Here is a 15,552-nt window from a genome sequence, read left to right on the forward strand (position 1 = left end):
TTACGCTGCCAGGTGGCTACCATTTGCACCCGCGGTGCATGCACCAGAGCTGCGAAAACTGCTTATAGGACGGGAGCGAAAGAGAAACATCTTCTAGTATAGACATCAGCTGCTACCACGAGACACGGCCGTGAGAAGATGAGCTTGTTCTTAGCCTGAAATGACAACTGAACAGCAGAGAGAGACCGGTTTAAAACAGTGGTGTTGTGCTGTGATTAGCTTGAGAATTTCAGGGCCTCTTCTGATTGGTTAGCTAAAGTGGGCGTCTCTAACATCTGTTCAGTTTAGAAGAAAGAGAACATGATTAGTTAGAAGTCTTCCTGTCAGAATTTTCGCTGAGCTCCATTAGGGCCACAACATCCCATCACTTACCTTCCCTGTAGGCTCCATGGTGATGGAGCCTGTCAACTAATCATCAACAGGCCTGTGAAGCTGTCAGTCACTGCTAAACAACTCACAGCAAATAAACCGTAAAGTGCCAAAACAATACTGTCTGTCAGGTGCTGAGAAGAGAACGAAAGTTTAGAATGGAAACGGTACGATTTTGGTCAGGAGGACTGCTTTTTTTTTTTGTTTTGTTTTGTTTTGGCTGGCTTGACACAAGCAAGCTAATAAGGCAATCTCTTCATGGAAATAAAAAAAAATCAGAGATGGAAAGGCATAGGCAGGCACTTAAAAGTGTCTTATATTGCATTTGTGTGTGTGTGTGTGTGTGTGTGTGTGTGTGTGTGTGTGTGTGTGTATAAATTATGTGTATCTGTTTGAGGATCTCATTTGGCAAAGCCACACCTCATCAAGGGACCGTGTGTGTTAAATGTAATTATCCTTGCTTGTGTTTCTGTGGGTGTTTGTGCAGTGGGGATATATAGTACACATTGTATCATGTCACTTTCAATAGTTGATGGTCATAATTAGCTTGGCCAGTTCCCAGTGGAGTTGTTTTATAGCAGTAAAGCTGCAGATGGAGATGCAGGGCGGACCCTTTGCTCTGCCAGTTTACTGCAGCTCGTGCAGGACAGAATCAGACGGGACAGCATACTTCACAAAGATCATTAGTAGTGTAGGGGCGTGTATTTATTTTTTAAGTATTATAATGTAAATAATCCTTTTAATCTGATGTATGTCTGCATTAGGTCAGTTCCTTCTACCCTGATTTCAATACTGGGTTTTAATATTAATTTGTCATTAAGAGGATAGAGACTGTGAAGAAAGGGGTGGATCATCTAAAGAAAAAGAAAAAAACAAATTATATATTGAGGTTCCTATAACGTTTGTGTATTTAAATTTGGGTCATGTTTTCTAGGATTTTCTACGTTTCTCATGACTCCCAGGACTTAAAGATCTTCAGCTATATCGCAAGAGATGGTCCCAATAATTCCTTCAGATGCAATGTCTTCAAGTCAAAGAAGAAGGTACAACAAACATCCACTCACACAGCTCCTGACTGTAGACATGCACAGCTGATTACAAACACACTTTTCTGCAACCGTAATACATGGTGCATTTTGAGTAAGGCTTTTTCTTTTTCTTAACTGCAAAAACCTGTGCACTTATTCCTCTTACTACCTAATTTGCTGCTGTCATTGCTCCTTGATTTAAATCCCCCAGTTGCATACAGAAAGTGCTAATACACTGAGACTTACCTCATACAGACTTAAATGTGAGTTGCTTTAGTTTTCTGTGTCAAACTACCTGTGACTGAGGATTGTTTGTATTCTGTTTTGGAATTTTGATCCTTAATTTAAGAATGAATTTCCTAAAAGTTGTCATACATACATACATAGCCTGCAGTGAATATGCACTGGAAGACAAGGATTACAACTGCATTTGTTTAGACAAGTATCTCTTTACCTTTCTTCAGTTTAAGCAGTTCCAGTGTGTGTTGCTGCAGTTGTCGAAAGTTACTGCAGTCTTGGCTCACAGGTCTGGTATTATCAGTCAACTGTAATGACAATTGTTCCAAAGAAGTGATGTTGTTGGTCTCTGATCACTGGTATTCAACTGCGTATCAAGGATGACAGAGTGTTCATGTTTTCAGTCCATCCAAAGACTACAGCAGGTAAACACTGATTGACGCATCTCATAGCAGACAGGATGAACTCTGCTCTAAACACTGTCCTTTTATCTGAAACTCTCCACTCCGTTCTCTCTGTCCATCTGCCTCTTCCTCCTCTCTTTCCCTGGCAGACGCAGGCCATGCGTATTGTGCGCACAGTAGGTCAGGCCTTTGAAGTGTGCCATAAGCTGAGTCTGCAGCATGCTGAGCAGGATGCAGACGGACAGGCGGATGGAGAGAGTGACAAGTCCACAGAAGAGTCCAGCAGTCATGGTGAGGCCTACCTGAAAGGGTTTACTAGTATCTGCTATGCACAGTGTTGCCTTCAAAGTAGTAAGAGTACATTCAAATACACATAGACAAATATACATTTTGGGTTATTATATTGTGGCTGATTTTCATGCCCTGAAGCCAAAGAAACGGTGTACTATTTGTTTGTAGATCCTAAAAACTATTAATAGTACAATGATTCTTTGGCTTTGTTTGCAGCTAACTCTAAGCCTCAGTCTGTTTGTACAGTTTAGTTTCTGTTTAGCAATGTGCATACACCTGCTGCTTGTCTGAGCCTCCCACCTGTTAGGGAACAACAACAACAACTCTTTGTAGACTAGTTGCCAAAAACATCACAAAACTGCAATTATTAAACCACATTGCTAGGTTTTTCTTGCTGGACTGTTAGAAGATATTTTCTGGATTTTCTTTTAGTGGAATAATGCACTGCATATACCCAGCTATGTTATTGGATACATGACAAGTTTTTATTCACCTCAACCATTAGTTTGTCACATGCAAAATGTATGTATAGAGGTTTTAATACGTGTTTTTCACACTTTCCAATGAAAGAAAAACATAGAACAATCATTAAAACATTGAAATAAGTAAAACTGACAATATTAACATCTTATCCTATCAAAGGAATGAGTGAGAAAGTACAGTGATAGCAGAGGTGGGATAGTCATTGTTTTGCAAGTCATAAGTAAGTCTTTCCTATGAAGTAGGGCTTTGACCTTTGCCCCAAAATCATATTCGAAGTTTGTTTGTTTATTAATATTAATATTTGAATATTTATTAATAATATTTTGACCATTAAATGCCTTCAGTAAGACCTATATTGGTATAAGTTGTATATGTTCTGTCCACCAGAGGGTATCAGTCAATGTCAATAGGCAGGCAATTATGTTTTCAGAAGAAAAACACATTGCCGCAACTGTTTTTTTTTTTAATGAAAAGTCAGACCCTGGATTAAACACAAACAGTATGCTTTCGACAGGAATTTCGGAGCTTTCACCGTAGCCTACGTAAGTGGTCTGATGTTCATACTTGTGCACTGGTGTGTGCATCGAGCCGACGTGTGTGGGGAGTGTGTGTTGTGAGAGAGTGACGGTGATTACCGGTAGCTTCAGAGCGAATAGTGAATCTAGAGTCCTAGTGAGAGAAACAAATCGTCTCCCCTGTGTTTTCTGACCACTCATCTGTAGCAGGAAAAGTTAACCCTCTCCTTGATTTCATGTTGTTTATTTATAGAGAACCAGGAAATGAGTCAGGGGGAAATGTGCTACCAAGCCGCGGCCGAGCGACGTGCGTCACCGCGACGTGTAGTTACATTTTGAAATGCGTGAAAAAGCCTCGGAATCTGAATTGAAAACAAGGTTTACAAGCAAACACATTTACAAAAAATAATGCCCATAACAGGTTTGAAATTCGTTCGAATATCATTATTTTTTTAAATATTCGAATTATATTCGAATAACGAAGTTCGGAGTCAAAGCCCTACTATGAAGTCCCAAATCAAGTCCCAAGGTATATGTAACATTTATGGCATTTAAATGCAAAATGATCAAGTATGCCTTGGTATTTTTTTTTCTGACACCAGGATGGGGTTTGATGGTTATATAATCAAATCTGAATCTAGTTTTGAATCTCTTCTTTAATTCATTTGTCTTTATAAGAAAAATGAAAACAAAACAAAGATCAAAATTAGAAGTCTGCTTATCTGAATGTTTTTAATTACCAAATGTGCTAGTGTGCACTGTCAAACGCACGTTTCCCTCCTTGCAATGGCTTCAAATAGATCCATTATCAGAAATATAAAGAGTTGATTCACTGCACACTTTACTGCCTAAAATTACCTTTTTGTTGTCATTCACAGGAAAATGAAATTTGTCATCTGCATTAATTAACCCATCCTGTAGGCTTACAGAGGAGTGGTGGGCAGCCGCAGGGCCTTAGTTTGATTACACGCATCTTTACGACCTAAATAGAGCCATCAAACCTCACTCGCTCATTAAATCAGTCCAGGGATCAAACCGCAACAACAGAGATGTCCATTTTAAGAATCTAAACAGATTTAAGAAACAAGATCAAGCTGGATTTGAGTGTTCTTTGTGTGGGATGGAGGGTAACAATGGGAAAGATTCCTGTGGTTACAATTGTCACGTCATTGGACAACACAACAGGTTGATTGCCATTGTTACCAGTGATCAGTGTAATTTGCACAGTGAATGAATAGTTGTCTACCACTGAGCTACAGTTGTGTGACGGGCAGAGTTGATCCCGTGTGGGGTAAAATAATGTGTTTGTGCTTAAAATAGCATTAATTTAGGGTTTAGTGATCTAAATGAAGGCTTCCCTGTTTGTATGTGTTTTATAGACTGCTCTGCGTTGTTTTACATAAACCCTCGAGGTGATCCTTTTGTCTATGTGTACTCCTTCACAGGTCGTAAGCTGACGGGTGCAGAGCGAGAGGAGGAAGAGGAGGACAGCAAACTTGGAGGAAGACAAGGAGAAGATCCTTCAGCTGGCACTTCACTGTGTGAAAAGGCAGTCAGTGACATTCTGCAGAGTCTGGCTGAACTGAACGTGGTCAAACCTGGACAGACCATCATAGTAAGATGCAGACTGCAGCACGCACGTACATACACACACACACACACACACACACACACACACACACACACACATTGAATTGCCCGGACAAGAATGTTATTATAAGCACACTGTATTGTGCTACAGTATAAAGTCAGCCTGACTTTATTACATTTCAAGGGTCAAGAATGGGATTTAGATTTAATGGAAGAAAAATGGAGATGTTTTAAAGGGGCAGTATTCTATTACTATACTCTATAGTACATTATTATAGCAGCAAACTAGTATTTGCTTTGTAAAGATATAGTGGAGTAATGGCATCCTGAGCAATGAATGAAGTCACACTCCCTGTTTCTCTGTTCTCTGTTTTGATAGCTAGTGATGCTGTGCTTGCATGGTAGTGCATGTGGCCATTAACAAACGTAGGTATTTAACGTATTGGGGAACAGTCTGTGCGAACCATGTACAGGCAATCCCAGCCTGCTGTTTTTTTTCAGCCCCTGCTACTATGGCTATTTTGTATATTTTTTCTCTTCTCCAAAACAATATTTGGACATACTTGCGGAAACTGCATCTAAGATTTAAGCCTTTGGATTTGCATTTCCCATGGCGTTGGTTGACCAACATAACATCTTGTTTAAAAGACGCGTGTACTGCTCTGATGCCCTTACACCTATAGTATAGTGATAGAAGTGTTTTTCATCTCTTTTTCACCAAGCCCACATATCATTTGTTATGTACCGTTATGTACCATCCGTCTCTTTATGACATTAAACATTTGTGATTACCCATTGTGCTGCTAAGTTTGTATTCCACTCGGAAAGTAGAAGCTAGCAAGCTAGGTTAGGAACATACATTCACAGGTCATTCAAGTTTCTGTCTGGATGATTATTGGTTGATTGAGCATGCTGCTGTTCTGTCCCACTCACTGAAAACTGGCAATCAGAGAGCCACTGTGAGCAAGGATAAGTGGACATTTACTGAGAAATATTAGGAACTGTCTTTAAGGGAAAGAAAGTAAGGTTTGGCTGATTTGTTGCTAGGGACATTTTTGAAAAAGGTTGCTAAGGGGGTCATAGAAGTTGCTAAATCTAGAGGGAAAAATGCCAAATTGGCAGCACTAACCGTTGGAATTGATGTGATGTTTCAGACTATTTTAAGTCTTGTTCATTGGACAGCTAAACCTTACAGCACCTAACAGTGAAATGTAAGGACATTCTCACATTCACAAACTCACATGACGAACACCACATTCTCATGGCAGTTTAGTTTCCATTGCAGATGTAGTGAAGGTTCCCGTTATTACTGACACCTGCAGCAGGGTTGAGGAAGCAGCAGCAGCAGCATCCACATTTTAATGGTTATAATTTTATTTTATTTTTTTTTGCTCCAGACTGCTTCTGTCTTTGTAGCTACAGGAGACACCTCTGCTGTGATTCATTGCTTTGGCTTTAGTGGTGTTTTGATGCTATTATCCAGACATAGTGCTGCCAAATGGCTCATTGAACTAAGGAAGTACAGTATACTGCTTTGTCATCTACTGCAGTACCTGACCAGATCATTGACTGCAGCTCTCCATGACTAACCTCAGTTGGCAGCAGATACTGTATTTGTGAAATTCCCTGGTCACGCTTGCATAAGGTAAAAAAAATACTACATTTTTGTTTCTCTGTGTTTAGGATTTAGCAGACTTTAAATCCTTATGGAGTTTGGAACTGACTATTATGTTTCGCAAATATATTGGCTGTGACAGGGTGAAAAGATGCAAACATGCAGGCTTTGGTGTGTCATGATGCTTTCCTTTGGATTTGTCACCATAGTGAGTGTGGTAGACACAGCTGTTACCGTGCTGCTCAAAGAGAGTGTTGGATTGGAGGGAACCTGAATATTCCTGCTGGCTGTGAAAGGGGGACACTTAATCCCAAAAAACCCAATCGGCTCCCTTTGATTTCGGAGAAACGTCACCATAATCCCATTGAGGGGTTCACGAACATCTGCTCTATGGAGATAAGCAAGGAGAGAGCGAAGGAAAGAAAGAGATGGAGGAATAATAAGAGATCAGGATAACAGAAAAAAGACTGGTCGAAAGATACAGACTACACAAGATGCTGGTTGTATTTGGTGATTGAAAACGGGCAAAACAAGGGTGGACAAAATAACAGAAACACGTCTAAGACCATCTGAGGTGTTAAATCGACTTCTCTCTTCTTTTTTTTATTCATGGTAAATAAACCTAATTTAAATGACATTATACCTAATTTTTGAGTTTGAAAAAAAGCAGAAATTATGAATTATTTTGACTAATAGAATAGTTATGATCAGAGGGTGTTGAGTGAATCACAGACTGGTTTATGTCAACGTTTGGTCAGGATACTGTTTTGAAACCATTTAAAAATAAATTTTTGAAATGCTGTGAAAATAAATAAAACAACTAGGATGCATGGATGTGTTTTGGTTGTAAGAAACCCATATTTCTGATATAAAAAACCTTGAAAACGGGTCAAATTTGACCCCAGTACAACACAAGGGTTAAACCATAGTTTGTAGGGCTGCTACTAATGATTATTTTCATTGTCAACTAAAGGCCCTGAAAACATATTTTCTGAATCAGCTTTTTACAATGAACAATCTGGTCCTACATGAGCACAAAGTTTTAATTGCTTCATATTTCTTTTACTTTTGTTAGAGCTCCTCTCACCGGCGGGGCAGACTTTGAAAAAGGTGACATTATTCTGTACATCAATCACAGTTGAGCAACATTTGAGTCAAAATCTGATGACAGTTGTGGGAGGTTTGCTTTTGTTGCCAGGCCGCTGTCAATCAAACCACTCTCACACAGTAAGAATGTTTTCTTTGCCCCTAACTTTAACTTTAACTATTGCTTATTTAATCATACATATTTTCAGGGGCTTTAATCTTCTCAATGTGTTTAATTGTTTTGTCAAAAAGAAAAAAAAAAAAAAAAGCCAATTAAAATTTCCCAGAGCCTAAGGTGACGTCTTTAAATTGCTTGTTTCCAACAAACCAACCATCTAACACACAAATATGTCCAATTTACTTTTATATTAAACAGACAAAAGCAGTAAATCCTTTTTAGCTTAATAAATTACTTAAAGGACAATTCAAAACGAACCTAGGGGTTAATAATTGATCTGTTCCCACTCGATCGCTCTCTGGGACATGTTTTCATGCTAATCGAATATGTTTGTAGCTTGAAACAAGCTAGCATGGACCGCTGATTAGCTTACAACGCTAGTATTCGGGCACAGGGAAAGTAAAAACAAATCGCTATTTTATACCACTAAAAAGGCTCAAAATATCACCACACTTCAACGGTAGCATAATGAGGGTCCCTACATGTTAACCGAAGCATTGAGAACTTTCTAAGTGTACAGACAGTTTATTAAAAAGATAGATTATAAAGACAGTCGCGTTCTCGTATACAGGTGGCCGCCGTCTTGGGAGCTACTGTCTTTCTAAACTATCTTTTTAATAAACTGTCTGTACACTTACAATGTTCTCAATGCTTCGGTTAACATTTAGGGACCCTCATTATGCTACCGTTGAAGTGTGGTGATATTTTGAGCCTTGTTAGTGGTATAAAATATTGATTTGTTTTTACTTTCCAAGTCCCCCGAATACAAGCGTTGCAAGCTAATCACCGGTTCGCGCTAAAGCTAGCTGAAGCTAGATACACATTTGACTAATATGAAAACATGTCCCAGGGAACGCTTGACACAGTAAACATATATCATTAACCCCTAGGTTCATTTTGCGCCGGAATTGTCCTTTAAATGCTTAATTTATAATCAAAATCATTGTCAAGTAATTATCTGACAATTGACATATCAATTAGTCAAACCCTTTTTCCAGTACCATTAATAGAGCTGTGCAGTATATCGATATTATATCGATATTGTGATATGAGACTAGATATCGTCTTAGATTTTGGATATCATAATATGGCATAAGTGTTGTCTTTTCCTGGTTTTAAAGGCTGCATTACAGTAAAGTGATGTCATTTTCTGAACTTACCAGACTGTTCTAGCTGTTCTATTATTTGCCTTTACCCACTTAGTCATCATGTCCACATTACTAATGATTATTTATCAAAAATCTCATTGTGTAAATATTTTGTGAAAGCACCAATAGTCAACACTACAATATCGTTCCAGTATCGATATCGAGGTATTTGGTCAAAAATACCATGATATTTGATTTTCTCCATATCGCCCAGCCCTAACCAGTACTTGTATTATAAATATTCAGTACTAAAGAAGCAACAAGTAAAGGTAAAGTCTGGAAGAAAAAAATGTTTTAGTTATTATTCAGTAATAACTAATAAATTTAGATAATCTGCTTCATCACAATTTGAATCTGCTGTACTTTACAGTGTACTACTTCGCCCTCTAGTGGTGTGATGTAGGAGTTACAGTATACTGTGTACCACTGTACCAAATCATTGGCAGTAGCAATTTGTGTGATTATACAGACATGAATTGTATACGTTTATGTTGGACTTGAACATAGTTACACACTAAATCCATCTCTCTTGTTCAGTGCTGATATCTCTGGGGACAGAAACACACACTTAATCTGTCCCTACTATCTGTGAGAAGAGGGTGAAGTAGTGAAAAGCTGCCGAGGGAATTTCTCCCGGAAATATTTGTGCTACCAGAGATCGTCTGCAAAATGATCTAAAAATCCAGGGAGGAAGGAGACTGAGGGAGATAAATGAGGAAGAGAGTGTGTGTATTATAATGAGCTCAGAGATTATTCCGATCCTGATGAAGGGTTACATTAGGGCTCCAAGGGGCTCCAGATCAGTGGGTCGCAGTCCTGGTCCCTGGGACTCTAGAGGACTGGGTGGTTTCTATCCTACTGGCTCGTTAATTGCTTTCATCTGGTGTCCCGAGGTCTAAAAATAGCTTCATGAAGCCAGGAAAAACTGGCAGCACTATGGTTCCTGAGGTCCTTTTGTGTCTTTGATGGTTTTTGTGGGTTACAGTATGTGTCAGGGAATACGATGTCAGGGAGAAATGTTGTTTTACTACCTTCCATCAATAAAACTTGTTTTTATGTGTTTGTCTGTGTTCAGGACTTTGATCGAAGGTCCCTCTTCACTGTGACATCCCAAGGCATTACTCCCAGCAGCCCTTGCTCTCGCTCTCTCACTCCGCTGGCATCACAGCACTATCTGCACCTTCTTCAGCAGCAGCTACAGCAGCAACAGCAGCACACACAGGTGGCCGTTGCACAGGTAAGAAACACAATCATACGCAGTGTGCAGGTTGTGTAAAACATAGTCTCGCTTTGCCAGACCCTCTTCCAAAGCGCACTGAGGGAGAGTGGCTACTCCACACATCATTCGGAGATGGGAGGAAAACGTGCTCTGGTTTAATGGAATTTCTTTAAACCAATCAGAATCGTCTTGGGCGGTGCTAAACTCCGCACAGCTGCTGCAAAATAGTCGTGCGAAGAAAAAAAACTCAGATTGGACAGATAGTCTAGCTAGCTGTCTCAGTTTACCCTGCAGAGATCTGAGGAGCAGTCAACAATAGTCCTCATAAATCCACCAAATTTAAAATTCCAACACAAAGAAAGCGAAAGGAAACGGAAAATACAGTACATGCATCCGGTGGAATTTCCTGCATCACTGGAGCAATCGTGGAAGTGGAACACCAAGGATATAGGCTATGTAAAACACAACAGTAACTGAACACACATGACCAAGTATCTTTGAACCCTCTACTGTAGTACACCTTCAAATACAAGCTCAGGTTTAGGGCTGCAACTAACAATCATTTTAATTATTGATACATTTGACGATTGGTGTTTTCGATTAATCGTGGTCAAAAATCAAAATCGTGGCCCGTCACGACTTCCTTGAGCCTAAGATGGCGTCTTTAAAATATCTTGTTTTGTTTGACCAAAAGTGAGAAACCTAGATATATTCCCTTTCTGATGATGTATGGCAAAGAAAAGCAGCAAATCCTCTCATTTGACAAGTTGGAGCCAGAGAGCACTGTTTCACTATTTTGCTTAAACAATACTGAAACAAGTCATTGATCACCGAAGTAGTTGAGGATTTTTTTTTCTGTCGACTAATCGTTTCAGCTCCACTCATATTGGTTCTTCTAAAAATACACAAACATTTCTATTCACTTTTTCAACGCTTTCATTAATGAGATTAACAGTTCTCATAGGCTTTGCTCTTTCTATAATCTTTTACTGACTAATTTCAAATCAATAGTCTTTCTTTTGAGAGGGGAACCCAATAATCAAAATGGAATAAATTAAACTTGATTCTCACCTGTTTTCAGTGAAAGCCAGTGGCATTGCCCAGCTGAACCCAACAGATTGATCCTGACTCATGTTGTGGATTTAGCTCATCCAGTATGGCATGAATTATTAACCATGATTTGGCTTATTCAGTGACATTGATGACATCTTGCGCTTTCACTCAACCTCATATTTATTTCAGTCAGATTGTGAAAACCTTGGATATGGCATAAAATTAAACTGGAATTATTTTGTCAATTAAACTTGTCACGCTTTTTCCCATTCTTAACTAGGATACACAGCATCCATGGTGCACTTTTACTGTGCTTATGGTTAATGCACACACTATTACACACATGCAGGAAGAATTGTTTGGGAAATGCTTTAGCACAATTTAGCAGTTTAGAGACCTGTGAAGGGGATCTTCATCTTGAGTTCATTTCAGTTATTCACAGTGAAGCCCGAATAACGTGTGGGCTTCATGTTATCTCTACGTCTTCTACTGATGCTCTCCCACTAGGGGGCAGCACCAACACAGTAATGGAAGGACAGTCAGTGAAGTGTAATGAAATACAAGCAGTGCAACATTTGTAAATTTGCATCTCAAGAGATTCATCAAGCCTCCTATTTATAGCGTAATCTGAGGAACTGCAACACAAATGCATGTTTACTTTAGTATTTCATGTCTGATCCGGTTGATTGCACCGCCATAGCAAAATCGACCCGCAAGTTAATGATCCACCATAGTAGCCATCCCATCATTCTTTTCAGTTTCAGTCTCGATAAAATAAATATGGGCAGGATTATGAATCTGGTTTTGTCCCCATAATATCATCAGAAACACATGGTGTGGGTGAGGTGGGAAGTGAGTGGAATTGAAAAGAAATAACCATTCAATCAAACATTGTGATGGATAATGCATATACGTTTTGCATATGAATCGAATCGTGCTCAAACAAACACACCTCGCCCTCCACTACAGGTGCAGCTGTTGAAGGATCAGATGGCAGCAGAGACTTCGGCTCGTATGGAGGCTCAGGCGCGCGTCCACCAGCTGCTGCTGCAGAACAGGGACCTGCTGCAGCACATGGCTCTGCTCGTGCAGCAGCTGAAAGAGCTGGAGGCCCCCTCCCCAAAAACACAACCAGGGCAGCCACAACAGGAGCCTCAAGCTAATGGACACAGTAAGTGACTGGTGGGAATCATGTCAGGTCAAGTTCCCCGTGTGCTGCAGGCCTTGTCATTGCTCACTCCTCTGTTAGCCTGGGGGTGGTGGAGTTATGCATGACACAAACCATGACCCCTCACTGGCTTCCTGCCCGCAAACATCGTCAGTTGGGTTTGACGGAGCAGAAGTACCGCTGGCAGGTATTGAACCCCGCTCTGCAGGTGAACACGAGTGCTTTTCCCTTTGTACCACCTGGGTGTCCCTGATTTGGGCATTTTGCTTTTGTTTGTACTGAGGAGAATGAACATAGTACTCCTGGTGCGAGCAAAACCATTTTAAAGCATTGTTGTAGATGCTAGTGAGTTTTTTTGTTGTTTCAAAGATTTTTATTTTGAAGCTTAATTTCAAAAATCAAGTTACAAAATTGTTATTACAGTGCTTCTTTTTTTACAGTATACAAATAAAGATAAGGAAATAAAGATAAATAACTAAACAAAAACTAACAAACGAGAGGCCCTAATCCCTACCCGCAATAACCCACCCCGGACTGCGATCTGGATACTGCTTGTCCTGTAAGATAAGATTCGAAAGGTTGCCAAATGTTCTCAAAGTCTTTTAGTTTGGTGAGTTTTTTTTTAATTTTTTTATCTTGAAGATTTCTTGATCACAATATCAAAGGAGGCACTTAAATCTCGTTTAATGAGGACTAATGAAAAGCACCAGCGAATGTTATTTAAGAGAGCGAGTTAGTGCTCAAACATGTTTTCTAGTCATTTTTAGAGGATCCTCATTTTATTAAAACAATTTTTAATTTATCTAAAAATGTTTACATTTCCATAAGCAAAAAACATTTTCTGTTTTCATATAGTTAACTTCAGATCGGATTGTCTAAATGTTGCAGGCTCATGTCTTATACTTTGCATGCACTCTGTTAATGTGTATAATAGTGACGAGACTAAGGGTCTTCAGCCAATGCCAGGGGCTCTGTGAGGCTGTATTCAGGCATAGCGCTGAGCTGAATACTAACACATCTTAGTTTATTGTGTTAGCATGCTAACATTTACTAATTAGCACTAAATACAAACTATAGCTGAGGCTGATGGGAATGTCATTACTTTTGCAGGTATTTGATCAGAAACCAAAGTATTGAAAAAATTATAATTCTTTTATTAAGGATAATTTTTTGGGCTTTTTGGCCTTGACAGATTAAGACAGGAAGAGGGTAGAGAGACGGGGAACAACATGCAGCAAAGGGCTGCGGGTTGGACTCAAACCCGGGCAGCTGCGGTAAGGACTGAGTCTTTGTACATGGGGCGCAAGCTCAACCAGGTGAGCTACCAGGGCGCCCCTGACAAATTATAATTTTTACCTAATGCTGACGCTAGAGGAAAGGTCAGTCAAATAATGAGGTACTATAGAGCTCTGGGTGACCACAGCTGGCGACAGTAATGTGTTCCTCCATGTCTGATTCAACAACGTCAAGACATCAGGAAAATCGAAACACTGCCACACAACGTCACGCAAATGTCTCGCTCAAGTTGAAATATTCCAATTTACGCAAATTTCATGTGTTCGCCTCATTCGCGTCGCCCCATTCGCGCCATGACTGTATGTAATCGTGTCACCAAATCTGGGCAAAAATGCCTAGGTGTAAACATGCTATTAGAGCGGTGTCAATCCAACTATATGTTTATTACTGAGGTCATAGTTAGTGGTGTTTCTAATATCCCCCTCATGTTTGTAATTGGGTGGGCAAAACATTGGAAATGCCCCTGGATAAATTGCAGTCAAGTTTAACACTACTGCAAACAACATCTTCATAAATACACATAGGTAAATGAATGCCTATCTGACGGCCAATTACAACTAAACATTATTGTTCAGTTGGAATAGACAATTGCAATAGATTTGTACACTCCCAAAGGAGGCTTTTTGGAGGAGGGATGTATTTACAGGAGCTAAAAGAACAGTCAGTCTTGCCAAAATAATAATGAATAATGACACTGTGTGTGTGTGTGTGTGTGTGTGTGTGTGTGTGTGTGTGTGTGTGTGTGTGTGTGTGTGTTGCAAACAACGCATCATGTTTCATGCTTGTATTAATCACGTTAGTCCCTCTGATAGAAACTGCTTATCCCAGACATGGCTGGCCTAAGTGCTTCCACTGGCACAGTGCCAGCTCCTCCTTTCTGTAATGAGAGTCAGCACTTAGACTGTCTTTAGAAAAATAAAAAAGAGCCAACATGTTGTTTCTGGTTCACTGTCAAATATTTACTTATTCTTTTGATTCTGGCATTTTGTTGATTCGTCTTCTGTCTATTCCAGATGGTCAACAGTCACCATGCAGCTCCGTGTCTACATCAGCAAAGGCTCTGACTCTGAATCTAAAGAATCACTACAGCCAGACCCTGGACCAGCTCATCACCTCCACACCTGCATGGCCACTCCAAACCTCACCCCTCTCCCCCACCCAAGTGGACTGCGCTGAGTCCTACCTGAACCTGCTCAACCTGGAGAACAGCACCAAACCAGCCACATCGGTCAATGGGGACCCGGACCCCTTTATCAGGGCCAATGGGACAGCGGTTGACAACGAGAGCTCATGCAATGAGATCGCCCCATTCGCGTTAAGGAACTCTGCCAACATGGATGAAAAGTAAGACTGTCTTTGTGTTATTAAATATTTCCTATTAATACTGTACCAATGTACAGAATTAACAGTCAGTCAACTGGCAGCGTGTAGTGTAATCAAATTATTTTGTAACATTAGATTAAAGGAATAGCTTTACATTTTGAGAAATACTCTAATTTGCTTTCTGGCGAGGAGTTAACACTCTCGTTCTCTGATTTTATATTAACTATAACAGTGCCCGTTGAAAATTACTTACAGAAGGACCCCAAACCACTTAATACGGTGACTTACAGTGTAGTCTACATCTACATCAGAGGAAGAGTGAATATAACGACATACGAAACAGGCTACATTTAGTGCACACACATTATAGGCTCCGTAAAGTTCAGCTAACGCATTGGTAGGTGAAGCTCGCGTAGTGTGTCGAGTATTCAGTCTGTAATAAAGTTTCATGCATATTTATTCTCTGTCTATCTATCTCTCTCTCTCTCTCTATATATATATATATATATATATATATATTAGGGCTGGTCCGAATACCATTTTTTGAGC

General features: G+C 39.9%; 1 protein-coding gene across 2 annotated transcripts in view; it reads left to right on the plus strand.

The window, feature by feature from the left end:
• si:dkey-34e4.1 (carboxyl-terminal PDZ ligand of neuronal nitric oxide synthase protein) overlaps positions 1 to 15,552 on the plus strand; it is a 63,766-nt gene that overhangs the window by 33,461 nt on the left and 14,753 nt on the right. For both annotated transcript variants that reach the window (XR_004108136.2, XM_031317677.2), the window contains exons 5-10: positions 1,304 to 1,412; positions 2,188 to 2,329; positions 4,773 to 4,942; positions 10,020 to 10,181; positions 12,186 to 12,387; positions 14,694 to 15,024. Coding sequence is in view for 1 of the 2 variants with exons in the window: in XM_031317677.2 (XP_031173537.1) it covers positions 1,304 to 1,412; positions 2,188 to 2,329; positions 4,773 to 4,942; positions 10,020 to 10,181; positions 12,186 to 12,387; positions 14,694 to 15,024 (1,116 nt within the window). In the remaining variant the exon portion in view is untranslated. The remainder of the gene's footprint in view (positions 1 to 1,303; positions 1,413 to 2,187; positions 2,330 to 4,772; positions 4,943 to 10,019; positions 10,182 to 12,185; positions 12,388 to 14,693; positions 15,025 to 15,552) is intronic.

This window comes from Sander lucioperca, chromosome 14, assembly GCF_008315115.2.
Source record: "Sander lucioperca isolate FBNREF2018 chromosome 14, SLUC_FBN_1.2, whole genome shotgun sequence".
NCBI classification, from domain to species: Eukaryota; Metazoa; Chordata; class Actinopteri; order Perciformes; family Percidae; genus Sander; species Sander lucioperca.